Source organism: Alosa pseudoharengus, unplaced genomic scaffold, assembly GCF_046254945.1.
Source record: "Alosa pseudoharengus isolate Yale_2024_CS ecotype anadromous, Long Island Sound unplaced genomic scaffold, YU_APseudo_1.1 YU_APseudo_1.1_scf_5, whole genome shotgun sequence".
NCBI classification, from domain to species: Eukaryota; Metazoa; Chordata; class Actinopteri; order Clupeiformes; family Clupeidae; genus Alosa; species Alosa pseudoharengus.
This window is the reverse complement of record NW_027468837.1, coordinates 31,149,873-31,168,222: the sequence shown is the minus strand read 5'-3', so window position 1 is coordinate 31,168,222 and position 18,350 is coordinate 31,149,873. Positions and strand designations below refer to the sequence as shown.

The 18,350-nt window shown below is 44.9% G+C and overlaps 4 protein-coding genes across 4 annotated transcripts; 2 read left to right on the top strand and 2 right to left on the bottom strand.

Annotated features, from left to right (window-relative positions):
* Window positions 1-521: 521 nt before the first annotated feature.
* On the bottom strand, window positions 522-3,820 carry tmem167b (transmembrane protein 167B). The gene is made up of 3 exons (XM_076268343.1): window positions 3,695-3,820; window positions 2,726-2,857; window positions 522-1,660 (listed from the first exon to the last, which is right to left on the bottom strand). The coding sequence occupies exons 1-3, from the start codon at window positions 3,702-3,704 to the stop codon at window positions 1,578-1,580; spliced, it is 225 nt and encodes a 74-aa protein (XP_076124458.1). The 5' UTR covers window positions 3,705-3,820; the 3' UTR covers window positions 522-1,577.
* Window positions 3,821-6,951: 3,131 nt separating this feature from the next.
* Window positions 6,952-10,734, top strand: LOC143104891 (uncharacterized). The gene is made up of 4 exons (XM_076269223.1): window positions 6,952-6,965; window positions 7,812-8,297; window positions 10,245-10,380; window positions 10,541-10,734. The coding sequence occupies exons 1-4, from the start codon at window positions 6,952-6,954 to the stop codon at window positions 10,640-10,642; spliced, it is 738 nt and encodes a 245-aa protein (XP_076125338.1). The 3' UTR covers window positions 10,643-10,734.
* Window positions 10,735-11,205: 471 nt separating this feature from the next.
* b3galt6 (UDP-Gal:betaGal beta 1,3-galactosyltransferase polypeptide 6) lies at window positions 11,206-14,613 on the bottom strand. Its single transcript, XM_076268346.1, has 2 exons — window positions 14,208-14,613; window positions 11,206-13,360 (listed from the first exon to the last, which is right to left on the bottom strand). Exon 2 carries the CDS (start codon window positions 13,350-13,352, stop codon window positions 12,312-12,314), a length of 1,041 nt encoding a protein of 346 aa, XP_076124461.1. The 5' UTR covers window positions 13,353-13,360; window positions 14,208-14,613; the 3' UTR covers window positions 11,206-12,311.
* A 367-nt stretch (window positions 14,614-14,980) lies between these two features.
* On the top strand, window positions 14,981-18,158 carry LOC143104890 (coiled-coil domain-containing protein 42-like). Its single transcript, XM_076269222.1, has 7 exons — window positions 14,981-15,060; window positions 15,150-15,243; window positions 15,382-15,486; window positions 15,930-16,130; window positions 16,599-16,820; window positions 17,217-17,369; window positions 18,093-18,158. The coding sequence occupies exons 1-7, from the start codon at window positions 14,981-14,983 to the stop codon at window positions 18,156-18,158; spliced, it is 921 nt and encodes a 306-aa protein (XP_076125337.1).
* The last annotated feature ends 192 nt before the right edge of the window (window positions 18,159-18,350 follow it).

Below are 18,350 nucleotides of genomic sequence, written 5' to 3'. Positions count from 1 at the left end.
ATTCATATGCTCCCCAGAAGATTGGAAGGTTCCCAGTGGTCACATCATTCTTCCGGCCGCGGAGCGTTCGTGTGCTTCTCTCACATGTCATGTGTCAGCTCATGGCGTATGACTGCGTTTGTGTGCTTCTATGTCATGTGTCGTGTCAGCTCATGATGTACAACTGCAGTGTTAGTGAGCTTTGCAGACGGAATATGGGGAAAACATGGACAGCACAACAAACTCGGTTAACAACATTTCCCCCAACTTTCCCACTTGTTGTTCCCACTTAAGGCTGCATTCACATAGACTTTCCCCACGGGATCACATCCCCCCCCCCCATTATTCCGACACCACATCAATAAATTAAACTAATAGTTGAGTTTGTTTTTGTTTATCAGAGGGGAATAAAACCCTGCGGTTCTTCTAATAGGAGGTTTGTACTTACACTGTGTTATCTTGGCCAGGCTTTGGACTAACTTACATCCTATCCTGGTTGAAACAGTACATATGTTTACATTAAGACAAATTGTACAATGATGTTCAGGGTTTAACTATATATTTTCTGTGCTTCACAATGTATATACAAATAATTTCACACTAACATCCATGTCTTTATGTGACAAGAGCAGATCAGCTGATGGAAAATGTTACAGATAATGAGTGAGTCTGAACGCAGAAGGGATCATAATTGAGATATTAATAAGAAATTACAATCACAAGTAGACAGGTGCAAAAAATGAACATGGAATGAAAAAGCATGACAAAGTTCTAAAAAATGTTCACTTCCCGATTTCAACTCTTTCTCTTAGTCACAAACTCACATCCGTCTTTTTCTTATGAGCTTGGCATTAAAACACAGTAAAATTGGAGATGGATAGAAATGTTCTATTCTGTCTCAACATATTTCAACATAATCTTGCTGCAATACTTAACCCCAACACAGGGAAGTTGACTACCCACCACCACCCTTCACCACACACCCAGGATCACAGCCCTTCATTTTTAACTACAAGCAGCTTTTTACAAAAAAATGTATTACATGTTGGCAGTCAGTATGCCTGCACTGGTAACAGTTACTAATCCAGCTCTTGCCACAATATCTCTGTAAGTACTGATAGGCAATAAGTCATCTGGCCTACCAGATGGGTTTAATTTACAGAACGAGGAAGACTGAGCTTGAATTCTATTTAGTCATGTGAGATGGCATATTTTATCATAAGGAAAGTCGTAGAGTCCGTATTTACGGGAATGGTAGTTTTTCCTGTCTTGGGACAGAATTCTTGGTTCTGTTCATTGGGCCAAACCTTCGCCTTGTTTTACCCTCCTTGGTTTCCAGAACTTTTCCAGAACTCATCTTTAAAGGGGAATAGTTGCTCTGACAAGAACCAACAGGGATGTGTGCACCTGACGGTGAGATTTTTCTCCTTGTGCGGAGAGACGAAGCGGTAGGAATCAAGGACTTTAGAGGTTTGGTGACGAGGCGTTCCAAAACCTGACCAGAGGGGGGCAGTGTTTGCCTAACACACCCCTACACCTCTTGACCGCTCGGGGCACATAGTTCACACAACAGTGTCCATGTATGATGTATGCCTCTATCATTTCAGAAAGACCACGTAGAAAGCCATTGAGAGACATGATAACGCTACCGCGAAGTGAAGCCGTGTCCCAATCACCGCCGCTGAAACAGACAGAATAAGAGAAACGACACAAAAACACACATATTAGACATCAAACACACACTCCCACATAGCTGAACATTCAACAGAAACAATACTTATTAGCACTTAAACCACACTAGCGTTACTTATTAGCACTAAACCCACACTAGCATTACTTATTGATGCAATGTTGAGGAGCTGAAAGCCAACAATTATATTTTCCTGTAGCAGTAGGCTATTGTTCATTGTGTCTATGTGTTTATGGTTCTTTCTTATGGTTATGGAATTTAGCAGACACTTTTGTCCAAAGCAACGTACAAAATAAAACAATACAATAGTTAAAAATTAACAGTAAACAGTTGTAAGAAGTTGGTAAGACTACAATAATGTTAATGCAATATATTAGCAGACACCTGTGTCCAGAGTGAGTATCTTGTCTGAATAGTAAGTCTGTATGTATTGTATACACATTGTCTACTACCTATATATTTTACTGGTAGAGTGGCACCAACAGCCTGAACCAGATTTATTGTATGTGTAAATATGCTGATTCTCATTCTCAGCCTCTGTGCACTAGCTTACTTGAAGTCAGCAAACCAGTTTCCTGTTTGTTGACATAGCTGTCCACAAGCACTTCAATATGAGTGCTGTAGTTGTACCAAAACATAAGAAATACAATGTACGCGAGTCTTAATGTCCGTGGGTGGCTCTAAGGAGCACTGCTGTGTGCCACTCTGCTTGGCTTCAAGTCGTTATAAAAGCGATTTTAGCTTCCACCTTTTTCCTAAAAATGCCAGTCTAGTTCAGTGGGTGCACAAAATAATGAGGGAAGGATTTACGGTGAGCACACGTTTTCAGGTGATGTTGACAGCGATGTCAACGAACAGGAAACTGATTTGCCGACTTCAAGTAAGAGTAAGCTCGTGCACAGAGCCCATAATGAGATAAAGCAATAAAGGAATATTGACTATTCAATGTAGATATTCATCTAAACAAAGAATGAACGACACACAATCAATGTGCAGTTGTCTGGTAAATCATATGCAGACAATCAGATGTCTGCATATGATTTAGGCCTAACCAACCTTTATAAAAGACGCCCCACACCCCTTTCTTCTCTGACAGCAACCAACTGTTGAGTCGGGGGACCTTTTTGAGGTATGCACATGTGCAAATAAACAGGAGTCCAAACACCAGGATCCCGTCAAAAGAGTATACTGTGGAAAGACAACATATTAAAGTTACAAACGAATGCAAAATAAGGTAAACATATTAGGCCGAAGAGTTAGGCCCGCAAGCTAAATAAACTTATGTGCTAACGTTATACTTCACACAAAGCACCATAACATTTTGTGCCCCTATATAATCATGAGATTCAACTCAAATATTTGTACATAGAAGAATCCATTAGAAGAGGCGAATGCACAAAACACAAATCTACATAGCTCTGGGTGTCGATCTTGGCGGAACCAGTCTGACAGCTCAGCTGGCCAAGCCAACAGCAGGGAAATATAGGACTGCCACCGCCGACACAATCTTAACTTTAACGTTGCCAAATTAACTTTTAATACATTTTAGTAGAATTTACTAATATGGGGGAATTACAGCCCTTAAACGTATTCGAAGTCGCTATTACCAGCTCCCTTTCCAATTATTCCAACAGTGTTAATTCGCTATGCTAACGACAGCTGTGCTAGCAGCTAGCTAGGAAGAAATTTGTTTTCACTCGGCATCTGTTTGTCTGACGATAGCGGTCATGTCATTTTTAAAACAATGTTTTCTCATAAACTGACAGATATAGAACAAAACGTTATATAATGACATCGTTATCCAAGCAGTCCAGTAAAAAGTCAATCTTGTAACCCATAAAGATTCGCACAGCCTTGCAAATGGCCCAGGCCACGTCTTCAAAAATCTGTAGCTAGCCAGCCTTAGCTAATGAGCTAGATTCTCAGCTTTATGTCAACCTAGTGTGAAGCAAACAAGCCGTGATGGGCTATGGCTCATATGAAACAAATGTCCAAATAGTATAACGTTACTTCCCTACAACTCACCGTTTGTCATTTTTGCGAGTCAGTGTTATTTTTTATTCTGATGATTTCCCGTCTATTTACCATCCATGCTACCCATCCACCCCTAGTTACAACCATACAACTCAACTAGCTAGCTTGAAGCTTCTACAGACATGGAGAGAGCAATCCACTGACGAAAAGTGGATTGGGAAAAATGGAACTAGGGTGAGTAGCAGATACCAGAAAGCAAAAGTCGATTGCATAATGGGACAGCATGTAAAAGACATATTTTAGTTTCCTTGCATTCATTCGTTTCCTTATTGTTATTTATGGCAATATGTTGTTCACATTGTCTCTCAAGATTATGAAAATTAAATTAGGCCTATTTAAAATCTGTTTCAGATTGTTTGTGGGCTAGATCAAAGATATAGAACAAGCTAAGTGCTTTGGATAAACTCTAGCTAAGATCGGCTCTATACCGTTGTGGGTGAACCCAGACGAATCTGAAAGTGCATTTTAATTTGTTCTGCGGATCCACCCGGTACCTCTCCAGTTCATAGCGATTTTTCAAAATCACTGAGAAAGCAGGAACCAATCACAACCACTTATCCGGGATGGATATGCACATCTATCTCTTCATTGCACAAGTACTTGCCAGTGTTTGTCTGCCGTGCAACTTGTGTGCAGTGCTTTAAGACAAGTCTACAGCAACAGATAAAGTACCATTATCGGCCAGATTGCATTGCTTTTTGAGCACTTATCAGGCATCTATTTTGGGTAGAAATGTGCGTGCGCATTGCTTCACGAATCACGACACACCAACCTAGCTGCGAAATCACAACACATAATTGGCACGATGTATTCACAAGATACCACATGATTGGCATGATGTATTCACAACATACCACATGATTAGCACGATGTATTCACTTGTCAACTTTTGGCGGCGAAAAGGGCAGAGTGTAGACGACTTCTATGTTTGCGTTACGAACTAACCCCATACATTTCTATGGGAGATGAGTGCTGTGTCTCCTCATTAGAAAGTCTCTGGTCTAGTAAGCTGTAGTGGATACTGTGATGTAGTAGTTGGCTGTAGTGGTACTTTGATCAACTCCAATGTTTCCCACAGAATTGAATTCTATTTGTGGTGGTAGGTTTGTAACCTGACCCTCGCCAGATGAATTTCGCTCCGCCTAGCTCCACTCATCCATCTGGAACCGATCCATTGGAATGGTGTTTCAGAAGGCTGGGCCTAATCAAAAAATGCTTGCATATGATTGAATAAGCCACTTGTCCGTCATCTATTGACGTGCTACTTCAACCACTCACATCGAAGCCAACCCGTGACGCTGATAACAGTCTCACGGTCGCTTCTCCACTACGTCACATCTATGAAACTCTCGCCGTGCGTCCTGATTGGCTGAACCATAAAGTCGGTTGCAGAAATCACTCTCAATGGAAGAGGTCCCAGATGGATGTGAGTAAAGCTAGGCGGAGCTAAGCGGAACGAAATTCATCTGGCAAGGGTCAGGTTAGTAGGTTTGCAGAATTAACTTGAATGCATACGTTTTTAACAAATTAGCGCAGCAGGGTTATGATGCTAATCAGATTTAAGCACAATTTAGCCTTCTAGTCGTCTTCTTTGCCTTGCAGGATTGTTAATGTTGTCTTTAAACATGTATGTAGGTTCGTTGAGAGACAGAGAAACAAGGAGAGGCTTTACAAAGGTGAACATAGCTCTACAATGAAAGAATTCCATCCAATTGAAATAGTACAACATGGAAAATCATTGTGTGGTGGTCAATGTTGATATTGTGGTGGGCCGCCACAAATTAAGATAATGTATGGGAAACACTAGTATCCTTGCCTATTTTAAGTGGGTACTGAGATGGTGATGCATAGACTACACCACTGCTAGGTGTCTGTGTGTATACCTTTGTAAGTGTGCATCTGTGTGCTTGTCTGTCTGCATGTGTGTGCGAGTCCAGAAAGAGTTTCATCCTCCCTGTCTGTCAGTCTATTTGTTGATCTGCCTGCCCACCTGCTCGCCTGTATATTTGCCTGTCTGTCTGCCTGCCTGCCTCTGTGTCTCTCTATCTGTCTGCCTGTCTGCCTGCCTGTCTGTCTAATATCCCCCTCCCCCCCGGCGGAGCGAAAGTCTGGCTCAGCCTCAAACTCGGCATCTGGTTGTGTCTGCCTGGCTCCTAGCTCTAGGACTGCAAGTTCCTCCCATACCCCCTGTGGCATTTGACCATCCATACGGTCCAACACCACCAGAGGATGGCCAGCGCAGGAGGGATGTAGTGCAAAGAAGCTTATTTATGGAAATAGATGTGGGGGCAGCCGTGGCCTACTGGTTAGCGCTTTGGACTTTGCCGGTTCGAACCCCGACCAGTAGGCACGGCTGAAGTGCCCTTGAGCAAGGCACCTAACCCCTCACTGCTCCCCGAGCGCCGCTGTTGTTGCAGGCAGCTCACTGCGCCGGGATTAGTGTGTGCTTCACCTCACTGTGTGTTCACTGTGTGCTGAGTGTGTTTCACTAATTCACGGATTGAGATAAACGCAGAGACCAAATTTCCCTCACGGGATCAAAAGAGTATATATACTTATACTTATACTTATAGTTCAAAATCTTATAGATTCTAGTTAGGCTTGTGGGAAAACAGAAATAGCATTTCAGGATGTTTGTTTTCATACCTGGAGATTATTACATTTTCTTTTACTCAGAGATTATTTTTCATTTTTATTTTCAAGTATGTTCACTTCATTCCATTCCATGTTCTGCTGTAAGTCAATGAGAATCACATTGAGCTAATTCGCCTGGGAGAGGATAGAAGCGCAATCCTTACTGCTGATGGACACATGGTGGTCGCTGAGGTCGCAAATCCCTCTGGTGACAGTATAGGGGCTGAGACAGGCAGCTGTGCTTAGAGGCCATCTGCAGTGAGGCGGCTCGGTTCAGCTCCACAGCACCAGCGCAGGTGGCCAGAGTGGGAGCCACCATATGGGCCCCACCAGCCGGACGGCAGGCTGACCTTACGACCCCACCTGGCGGCTCCCTTTTTGTTGGGGCGGGTGGAGGTGTGATCACAGCGCTAATCTGATTGTAGTAAGGGGTTTCTGCGCGAGCATCTGCTGAGATGGGACTCCATAACTGAGCGCAGAGGAGGAGACATTCGTGAGAGGGAGAGCAAGCGAGCGCATGTGTGTGTGTGTGTGTGTGCCTGCTGGTGAGAAGTCCCAGGGAGGCACCTGCATCACTTTACAGTGGACCTTCAACCTCATTAATATGCTTATATATGACACAGCAAAGGTGAGTCTGCCGTCAGCCATGCAGTTTAATGACAGTGAGTTGTTTTGGTTGATATTTTGTTGACTGTGTTTTGCCATAAGGACTGCAACGATTAATCGTTTTTTTTGCCGACTATTAAAATAATCTTAATTTTGATAATTGATTAATCGGTTTGTGTCATTTTTTAAGGGAAATACATCAAAATTCTCTGCTTCTTATTACAGCTTTACTTACTCTTTTATGACAGTGACCTAAATATCTTTGGTGTGTGGACAAAACAAGGCATTTGAGCTCTAATTTTGAGCTCTGGAAAACAATGATTCACCATTTTCTGACATTTTATCGATCAAATAACTTGATTAATCAAGAAAATAATCAGCAGATATCGACTATGAAAATAATTGTTAGATGCAGCCCTATTTGCCATTTTGCCTTCATCTTTATCACATTCATAAATGCTATATAATATCAGTTGTCTAGACCAGTGTGCGAGTGCCTACTCTATGTGAGTGTTATAAATGGCTGAAGTGGCTTTGGATAAAAGTGTCAGCTGAATGACTACATGTAAATGTCAGACGATGAAATATGGCAGATGCTATAAGAACAGTGAATGAGGAATTAATGTCATTTCTTTCTCTCTGATTATGTCAGACAATGCCACAGAAGAGGTATCACTCTATCTCAAGTCTTTATATTTTTGTAAAATAGCAGTGTCATTGCTTCCCATCCAGAAAGAGCAACCCATCTCACTCCCCAGCAGTTTGAACCCCAGGAGATATCGCAGCTTCAGCTGTCAGATGTTCTGATTGAAGAGCTTGTGTCGGTGTGCCAGACTGCTCTCTCCATACCGTGAGATCCTTGTCTCAGTGTGCCAGAGTTATCTCTGTTCCGTGAGGTCCAGTCATCTCTTCACCGTGAGGTCCAGTCATCTCTGTTCCGTGAGGTCCAGTCATCTCTGTTCCGTGAGGACCAGCCATCTGTGTTCTGTGAGGTCCAGTCATCTCTGTTCCGTGAGGTCCAGTCATCTCTGTTCCGTGAGGACCAGCCATCTGTGTTCTGTGAGGTCCAGTCATCTCTGTTCCGTGAGGTCCAGTCATCTCTGTTCCGTGAGGACCAGCCATCTGTGTTCTGTGAGGTGTTGTCTTCTCTGTTCCGTGAGGACCAGTCCTCTCTGTTCTGTGAGGTCCAGTCATCTCTGTTCCGTGAGGTGCTGTCCTCTTCGTTCCGTGAGGTCCTGTCCTCTCCAGAGATGGCTGAGCCCGAGCTGATTGAGGCCAGGAAGTTGGTCCACCCCGCCCTTGAGTCCCCCATACACAGACGCCTACTCCGAGAACTGCTGCTCACACACAAATGGTGAGGGAAATGACATTCACAACCAAGCCACACTCTCTGGTAGTTTCTCATTCTATAGGAATGGTGATCAATAAGACGTAGTTATGACTTTATTTGTAATTGTGTTTTTATTTCATTTATTCAGACCTTTGAACCTGGTTCAATTATACTGTGATGAGTTTTTTTTTTTACAAAGTGTCCATAATCAATCTACAAAATGGTTATAACATGAGCAGTCTGATGGTAATTTTGATACCATAGATTTAATAGAGACCCAGTCAGACCAATAGTATGAAAAATCAGGAACAGAGTTTATTTACAATGATGCGCATCAAGGGAGAGCCAGCATGACTTCACCTAAAGATCCATCAGCTGCTCTAACTAGACAAGGAAATAGTTAGGGTTTAAGTATCCTTCCAGGCTGACGGGAGATGGCGTTGGTCATCCCATCTCACGTGGACTACACTGAATCAGACCCTGATTAGTGGCAACCTGGCAATCCGGAGCAGATAGCTACTGATGCAGCCATGCAGAACAGTGAAACACTGCAAAGTCATAATATTCCTGCTTATCTCTAAACACAGTCACACAGAGATATACACAGGGACAGTACAGATATCATACAGTCATTACATAGAATCATACTTTTAGTATCAAAGTGACCTACTAATGAGAAATGCAGAACATTAAACCATATATTGGAATATTGGACATAATGTTCTATTCCACTTTCTCTCAGTCTGTAGCACCCATGTCAGGAGATCATAGATGATGTGCATACTGATGATTACCCAGTGATGCACAGGTCAAAGTGCATGGTTCGTGTGTACATGTAGTTATCAGCACTGGACTGACTGCCCTCCTCAGAAACAGTGAACTGGTTACTATGGTTACTATGCTTTATATCATGAACCAGAAGCCAATTGTGCATTGTGTTCTCTCTCTCTCTCTCTATCTGTGTATTCTATTTTGTTGGAACAAAAGGGAAGGACAAAGAGCGATTACTGACGTACTTACTCTGCAGACATGCCATATGTTTACAGACCACAAGTCATGTCTGTTTAAATCATGTTCGCTTCTCCATAATGGTTTAAAGTGAGGTATATAGCTTACCTTGGCATTTAACTTTACGTTTACAAAGGTATTTCACCTTATGTATTTATAATGAAAGCTCCCATGTACTCAAATCACTAGCTTAATGCACACACACACACACACACACACAATCACAACACTTATACCCAAAAGTTAACACTATAGTGCACACTGAGTCCCAATACAACAGATGACAGCAACAGGTTCTAGTGCTGACGTAGAGATGTGTAGCAAACAAACTGCTTAACCGAGCACAAGCCTCTAAACACTAATGACACAAGGGAACCACAAAGGAAAGCAGCCAACTGTTTTTGTTTATATGGAGTTCAGAGTGGCCTGAGTTTATCTGGCCAAGTGACCAATCCATTAGGGGATCAGGGGGAGCGTCTTACCCAGAACCCAGTTCTGCTGGACTGCAGCACAGCAGAACAGCCCTGAGCAGGCTTGGATGTGCAGAGGTCGACCTGAGAGCCTGGGCTTATTATGCAGAGAGAGTTGTGAGCCAAGCCAGCAGATCTCTCTCTCTCTCTTTCTTTCTATCCCTCAGTTCTTACATGCTCACAGACGGTTGTGTTTGTGTCAGTCTTGTTTTTGTACATTTGTCTCCCTCTGCAGTCAAATGCAGCACTGCTAGGGCCTTATTCTGTCAGTAAAGCAACAGACGGTAACTGTTGACTATTTTGCTCATACACAGAGATTCAAATGTGATGGCTGGTGAAAACCAGTTTAAGTTCATCAACTTCAGTGGTTTGATGAAATCATGTCCAACCTGAGCCAGAAAACAGCATTTTTCTAGCTTCAGACTGAAATGTTATGCACCCTCATGAATGACGTGTGATAATGCTTTCATCATCACATGAATGCTGCCTGCAGGAGACTGTTGCCAGGGGAGAGATCAGAACTTCAGAAGGTTCTAGAACAGAGGAGACTGGAGAAGTGCAGAGAGCAGGCACAGCCCATGTCAGACCTGGAGATGGAGCTACGCAAGCACAGGGAAAGGCTACTCACAGTACGTTCAACAGGAATCCCAACCATACATCATTTAAAAATGTTATAGCCCAACAACCCCCCCCTTAATTACTCCTACCATACATAAAGTAACGTCTAATAAACCCATAAATAAGAGCATGTTAGCAGGTGTGCTTTGTTTACTTTGTTTTGTTTGGCAGTATGAGCTGGAGGAACAGAGACGCAGGAAGGAGCAGCAAAACCTTCCAGAATTCATCCGAGTGAGGGAGAACCTCAGGCACATCCAGGTGTCGGGCCACTGACAGAATACACACACACACACTGGGGATCAAGACACAACACATCAGGATTGCTCAGATTGTTCCTGAAAACGTTTGTATGTTTGTATTGAAATCACGCTGATGTACTGATGTTTCCTTTCATTTCTGGGGGGTATTCCAAGTATGTGGTTTAGTGACAAACCTGGGTAAGGTCACTCATAGTAAGTGGTAAACCTTAGCAGAGCTGTATGGCTTCATTCTCCTAACAAAACAATGCCATAGGGCTCCTGTTGTATAGGAGGTTTAACACTTACTTACTTGGAATTAACTTACCCAGGTTTGTCACTAAACCACGCACTTGGAATACCCCCCTGTTCGCCTAAAAAAATCTGTTTCTTTACACTAGACGGACACACCCATATCGTTCTTAACGGAGCCGATAAATGCAATAGCTTTATGATTTGCTGTATGTTTCTTTTTTTTGACAGATGATAAAAATAAACGTGACTTTTTTATTTCCCATCATGACACTCGTGCAAAAGGATTGATATAATTGACCAAACAATGAAACATCTGCATAAAAAAGTAGAAAACACATATATGGACACTTTTCAAAAAAACATTTTAATAACCTGTAAAATATTCAAGGACACAATCATACTCAAACTTATCAGGCCACTGGTTATGCAGAATTGTTTTGTTGCTGCATAATTCCATTTCAAATACATACATCCCACAGACTGGAGGACACCAAGCACAGTTTAAAGTCAAAGAATGTGATCTGAACGGAGGTCTGCGTCACGATCCCAAAGATCCCCAATGCTCTGAGACCATGCTGTTCTGTATGTGCTCGGTAGAATGACCGAGATAAAGTGAGCGTGTGACAAACAATCAGCAGTCAACGTTGTAGTGAACGTTGGTGATGCCGTGTGGGTTTCTTATCCCTTTGGTGGTGAAGAATGAGGTCAGTGATTGATATGAATCTGGTGAAAAGGCATGGGGGGCATGCTTTCATACAGCTTCAACCCCCATTCAGCCCTTACATAGCCCCCTGGGCCAACCTGTGCTTTTATATTTCACAGAAAGGGAGAAAGGGGTTCAAACACATAAAGCCTCTGTGCTTTAAAGCAAGAGGGGTCTTTGTAAACACAACATTCACACGTTCACACACGTGAGGCATCTAACAGCACACTTGAAGCAGGTGTGGAGGAATGGCAGATGAACCCAGCCCCCTCTGAACCAGGGCGGAGAAGCTGAAGCCTACAGACAGAGGAAACCCCACAGCAACAACAGAATCACTACAGCTCTATATGGCTGGGGGTTGGGATGCACTGTGCTTCAGCAGCCAGAGGGGATTCAGCTTTCACATTAGAGGAGTGAGATTTGGCCCATGTCCTCCTGACAACCACCTGCAGTCACCACTCCACTCCACTCCACTCAGAACGGGCTCCAGTCCAGTGAGACAACCGTGTTTGTGGTGGGAGTGTCCAAAGTCCTCCGTGTTATTAAATGATAATAACAAACTCAGAGCTCCTAAAGCCCCACTGACCCTCCCCCCTCCCCCAGGTCTCCCATGACATCTCCCAGCATGACCCACATTCACCCACACAACTACTCAGGGCCAAGCCCACATCACCGGATACAATAAATAAATAAATAACAAACATGGCAACGTGAACCAGAGTCCACCCAGGGGCTGAGAGGTATGAGATCAGGGGATGCCGTCCTTGCGCTGGCAGCACTGCGAGGGCGGCACGCTCCAGTCGTAGATGTAGGACAGACGCAGCTTGACCTCCTCCTTGCACAGGCGGCCGTCGCGCTGCAGCGTCTGCTGCTTCTCCAGCATGTCCTCCAGGCTCTGCTTGTGCGTCACCAGGTACTTGTTGCTGCAGCCGCGCGACTTGTACTCCGTGTCGAAGCGCGGGTCGTGGAGCCGCTTGACGTCCACGGGCGCCAGCCAGGCGCCCAGCGACACGTCCTCGCTCTGCCACGTCTTCAGATAGGCGGCGTTGAGGCGCACGTAGCGCACCAGGTCGGCCGAGAGCACGTAGCCACCGCCCAGGGCGTACGGCAAGTAGTAGTCGCACAGCTCCCAGGTGCTCTCTTTCCACTTCCCCGCTGCCTTGACCCGTCCACGTCCAGAGAAGAAACCCCAGTAGAGGCGGTCGGTTCCGACCGCCGCCGCCTCACGCGCCTTCAGCTCCTCCTTCAGCAGGTCCAGCCGGGCGAACGTGTCGTCGTCGGCCTTGAGCACGTAGTGGAAGTCCACGCTGCGGTCCAGCCAGGAGTACATGTGCAGCAGCTTGGCCGTGAGGTTGTCGTACGAGTCCCGCAGCTCGGGCAGCAGCAGCAGGTCACGGTGGCGCGTCTGCTCCGTGCCCAGGCTCTGCAACTCCTCGGGCGCCAGGCCCTCCGTGCCCACCACGAACAGCGCCAGCACGTCCGGGTCGCGCCGCGACAGCCACGTGCTGCGGATGATGCTGCGCCGCTCTGTGTACTTGGGGCCCGTAGTGATCAGCACCACCAGGAAGGCAGAGAGCTCTTTGGCACGAGGGGGGGCATCAGCGTGGTCGGCGGCGGCAGCAGCGGCGACGGCGCGCGCCTCGGCGTGAGGAGCCTGGCCAGGGGAGTCTGTCTGCTTTAACGTCTCAGAGGTGCACTTGGCCAGGAACACCAGCACCACAGCGAAGAGGCAGAGCACTCCGATCACCAGCGCAGTCTTGTGTCGGCACAGCAGTCGCACCAGATTCATGATGTTGCCTAAAAGAGAGGAGAGGCAAACCAGAACATGATGTTGCCTAAAAGAGACGAGCGTCTGTTGAGAATGCCACCAACAGGGCAGTGATGGATGTTGCAAAGACTAACAGTTTGTATCATGAACCTTGTAAAGCCATTTACTTCTGCTGTCAACCATCTACAAAGACCATGACAAATCATCATTACCTGCCAGCCACTGAGAAGAAGCTTACTTCCCCCTCAGCTCGGCAAAATAGGCAGATCTGAATGGACTTTACTGGACTTCACTAAATGGACTTAACTGGACTAGAGTTTTCAATTCATACAACTAATATGAACGCCAGGAAATCATTTATGGAGATGGGGAAATTACAGTAAAATGGTTACAGCAACAATGACAAGATACAGTGTGTAGTTTTTCGTCTCTATTATACTGTGCATGTAGCACAAAATATATTGCACTATTTCAACGGCTTTTTTAAATATCGACATATAGTTCTCAATCCCAGAGACATGTATACATTTCAAGTAGCCGAAATGGTATAGCATGAAGATTAGTGCTGCTAATGTAGGATATTAGCTAATTGTCCATATGGTTATGACGACAAAGCCAAATACAACTGCTTTGCCTTCGTGTTTCGACTTGAAGTGAACCTTATGAAATCTAACTAAAATGAATACGTAGCCATAATAAAGATCGGCAGACAAGGAGGTACGGGTCAAATAGATGTTAATTGAAGAGCGTTCCACACTAACGTTAATGTTGAATAACATTAGGCTACCTAAGCAATGATTGCTTGCTAACAGGCTAACTAGTCTGGCTAACACAGTCAAATGTGAATAAATGTGAGGACAAGGATTCGCACTGTACCTGGCAGTGACAAACAACATTAACGAAACATGTAACGTTGGAAGACGTTATAGTGTCGAGGTCTCATTGTGCATCCATGGAGAAAGAAGCTAATGCTACTACGATGGCTCGGAAGCCTGATACAGCTAGTTAATGAAGACTAGCAACTTGCTAGTTCAGTTAGCCAATAATTTCGCTAACCCAACTGAGAAAGAACATTAACACTTCTGATTATATACATATAGCCGCTCATTTTAAAGCCTTTGGCAAGTTTCTTCCCCCATGGCCAGCCAGTCAATCACCACAATATTGGGGGTAAAACGAAAGGCAGGCAAAGGGCAGCGAAGAGGGGCTACGACTACGTTGCATTATCCTGACAGTCCCGACATATGTAGATCCATCGCTGCTGACTTGTACATTGTCCCACTCCCTGCCTGTGCCCTGCCAACAGAAATCTCTCTCTAGCGATGACGCAGGCACTGTTCAGCAGAATTACAAGTGTTTCTATTTGCATAGTGCGCCATCTCGTGGATGAACATGATGGTTGTGATTGTGAAATCTGTAATCAAACATCATGCAAGCTGCACCCATAAATGAACTAAATAAATTGATTACTTTGTATCAGACTTTGTTGTATCAAAGAAACGACGCGCTCTAGAATTATTATTTTGTATCAGCGTGTTGCTATGATACTCCATTGTTATGCTGGTATGATGTTTGTTGGTTTCTCCTGGAATGATTCTAAACCCTCTCACTTTGATGTTGAAAGCATTAAGTTCTACAGTTCTACAATCATGGATGCCAAAAACAAGGCCAATGACTTGACGGCAGCTTTTAACAATCATTTTAAAAACAATCTACAGCATCAGCTTTTGTATGTGATGCTTTTACGAATTCTAGTTGTGGTAGCTGTTCTTGGTGAGACCCAGCAGCATAATATTACATCTCCCTTATTCCCTACAGGGGTAAACAAAGTGAAGAAGCTCCTGCCACCCGTCTGTTGAAGAAGAAACAGGAGGAAAATGACGTCCATCAGGCAATGCTGGCCGTCAAAGAAGTGGGAAACAATTGCTGTCATAGTCTTCATTTTACTTAATTCTTTAGATTAGATTAGATTAGATCAGATTTTATTGTCATTGTCAAAGTACAAGTAGCCTACATAGAAATGCAGATCCACTCCATTGTGTATCCGTAGGATTTCAACATGACTGCTAGAAACCAGCGGCTGAGAAGGGAAGAGCTGAAAGTCAAGGAAGCAGAGATCAAGGGTCATTTATTGAAATTTGATCAGTTTCTTAAGGTGTGTTTGTGTGCCCCTTAATAATTTATCATAACTGCAGTTTGCTCCACTTGTCATAAACGAGATAGAACAATACTACGGTTACTGGTTTATTTCAGAATGCAGATTGCATACTCTGCTCATGTGTATGTGTGGCCGATGACTGTATAAATATAGCAGCAGGTTAGGATGTCTCCTTTCCTTGAATATGATCCAGCTTTCTTTCAGTGTTTTATCGTTTGATTGAAGCCTGCTGGGGAAAAAATCCTTTCAAGTATGAGGAGCCTCCAGCTTAGCTGTTTACACTTCTAATGCTCTCGTCGTTTTTCTTGATTTATAGTTTATTTTATTTATTTATAGTTTCATTATTGAGGTGTTCAGACACGGGTTATTTTTTATCCTTGTTAATGTTAGTGCATGCATTGTGATTGTGGTAACTTGTGGTTGTGCGGCGGTCCCATCAGGAGAATGAGATGAAGCGCGTTCGGGCCATGAAGAAGGCGGAGAAAGAGCGCGAGCTGGCGCTGCAGAAGGCCATTGAGCTGCGGGCCCTCGAGGTGGACCTCCAGGTCCTCACGGAGGAGAGGGACCGGCTGGCCAGGCTGGCCAAGAAAAATGAGATCTACCTGGACTATATGCTTAAAGTGGTCAGGCTGTGCAAGCAGGTAATGAATGCAGGGGGATGGGTCAGAATGACCACAGGTGAGTAGAGGTGGGTCTGAATGACAGGTTTGACCAGATATGGCAGTGTGTGTGTGTGTGTGTGTGTGTGTGTGTGTCTGTGTGTCTGCATGTGTGTGTGTGTGTGTGTGTGTGTATGTGTGTGACATTTTCAACTGAAATACATAATGTGATTAAAACAAACATCTTGTAGACACATCACAAACATGCATCACAAAATGAATAGAGAGACAAAAGCAATCAGTTTCCTCTGATATGTTGTTAAATGACAAGAGGGCTTAAGTACGTTTTCCTCAAGGATAGTCATTCTAAAGCAGACACGACAGATATGTCCAGCTAGAACAGGTGAGCTGCCCCCATTGACTCCAGGTACATCTCTCACGGTCCCACGCCAAACACACAGGTGGAATAGCACTTAGTGTCTTTTTCCATCTGCTCTCTCCGCTGTCCAGTTTGACGAGCCTCGGCAGGTGATGTCTCGCTTCGACACACTGGTCCAGACGCGCGAGGACCTGCTGCAGAACTCCAAGGAGGGCGAGGCATCGGTCAACCAAGCCCTGACTCAGCAGGCACATTACATTGAGCAGAGCCAAGACAGAATCATCAACTACAACAACAAGCTGGCCCTGCTGCAGACAGAGCTGGACACCGTCACCAGCCAGGCCATGCTGTGGGTGAGTCCACCACCAGCCAGCAGGGGGCGCATAAGCTCATCACAATAACTCACCAAACTCACACCAGCCAGCAGGGGGTGCAAGAGTTCATCACAATAACTCACCAACGAAACTACGTTTTTATGAGAGGCCCCCTTGTGTCGGGCTGGGCCGGGCTCGGGCACAACGTTCACAGGCTCGGGTAGGGTCGGGCTTGATTTTGGGCCTGATCTAAGCTCTAGTTCAGGGCCAGGTGTCCTCAAGGGCCAGGTGTGTTCCAGGGCTAGGTATGCTCAGGGACAGGAGATCTCAGGGGCCAGGTGTGTTCCAGAGCTAGGTATGCTCAGGGCCAGGTGATCTCAGGGCCTCAGGTGCATGGCCCCTCTCTCATGTCCTCCTGTTCTGTCTTCCCAACAGGAATCCAAGTGGGTACACATACAGAACACGGCCGCCAAGAAGACCTTGTTGCTAGGCACCATCAAGATGGCCACTCTCAACCTCTTTATGTCCATGTGCTGCAAAGACAAACGGGGGACGTGTACAGAGGACACAGGAGAGCAGCTCAATCAGGTAGGATGGTATAACACAACACCTAAGAGTATCACTGCAGCAGCACAATAAGGTAGGATCAGAGAGGGTTAAAGCGGAGCTAGTGATCAAGGATCTTTGGTAGGACGCTATAGAGTATCACTGCAGCAGCACAGTGAAATAGGACGCTATAACAGAGTATCACTGCAGCAGCCCAGTAAGGTAGGACACTATAACAAAGCATTACTGCAGAACCTCAGTAAGGTAGGATGCTATAACAGAGTATCACTGCAGCAACTCAGTAAGGTAGGACGCTATAACAGAGCATCACTGCAGCAACTCAGTAAGGTAGGACACTATAACAGAGTATCACTGCAGCAGCTCAGTGAGATAGGACGCTATAACAGAGTATCACTGCAGCAGCTCTCTAAGGCGTCACTAATGAATAATGGAGCGAAGGACACAAAACTATGCAGGAATTGTAGATCTTCTAAACTATTCTCCAGAGTTAAATTCCACTGCAGAAGACTGCAACAGCTCAGAGAGGCACTAATTACTGATATACTAAAGTAGATGTTTAAAAAGCTATAGGGGCCAAACAGTTTGATTGCTTGTAGAACATATGGTGAGCAGGCCATCAATGTCCTCCCCTGAATATATTCATAATACTGTAAGTCGCTTTGGACAAAAGTGTCTGCCAAACACCATAGACATCAGAGCTCGTTCTGTTAGATCCACAAGCATGTGTTTCTCTTCTGTTTCCAGATTCAGTCCTTCCTGCTGAATCTGATCGGCATCATGGAGGAGCTCCAAAAGGCAGAGCACAAATAACTGCGCTGAGGGGAGGTAAAAGACATGAAAGCTGGGGTAGCCCCAACCCCATTCTAACACCCAAACACATCAACACTAAACCGAACCCCATTCTACCACCCCAACCCTCAACGCTAAACCGAACTCCATCCACCACCCAAAGATCAACCGACCCCCAGCTATCACCCAAACCTCAAACCTGAGCTGCCTTTT

Coding starts and splice junctions, on each gene's coding strand:
- b3galt6 (XM_076268346.1), bottom strand. CDS start 13,352: ATGAATCTGGTGCGACTGCTGTGCCGACACAAGACTGCGCTGGTGATC.
- LOC143104891 (XM_076269223.1), top strand. Junction 8,298..10,244: donor CTGCTGCTCACACACAAATG/GTGAGGGAAATG, acceptor TGCTGCCTGCAG/GAGACTGTTGCCAGGGGAGA. Junction 10,381..10,540: donor ACAGGGAAAGGCTACTCACA/GTACGTTCAACA, acceptor TTTGTTTGGCAG/TATGAGCTGGAGGAACAGAG.
- tmem167b (XM_076268343.1), bottom strand. Junction 1,661..2,725: donor GTGGGGCGTCTTTTATAAAG/GTTGGTTAGGCC, acceptor TGTCTGTTTCAG/CGGCGGTGATTGGGACACGG.
- LOC143104890 (XM_076269222.1), top strand. CDS start 14,981: ATGGATGCCAAAAACAAGGCCAATGACTTGACGGCAGCTTTTAACAAT. Junction 15,244..15,381: donor CAATGCTGGCCGTCAAAGAA/GTGGGAAACAAT, acceptor GTGTATCCGTAG/GATTTCAACATGACTGCTAG. Junction 17,370..18,092: donor CAGGAGAGCAGCTCAATCAG/GTAGGATGGTAT, acceptor TTCTGTTTCCAG/ATTCAGTCCTTCCTGCTGAA.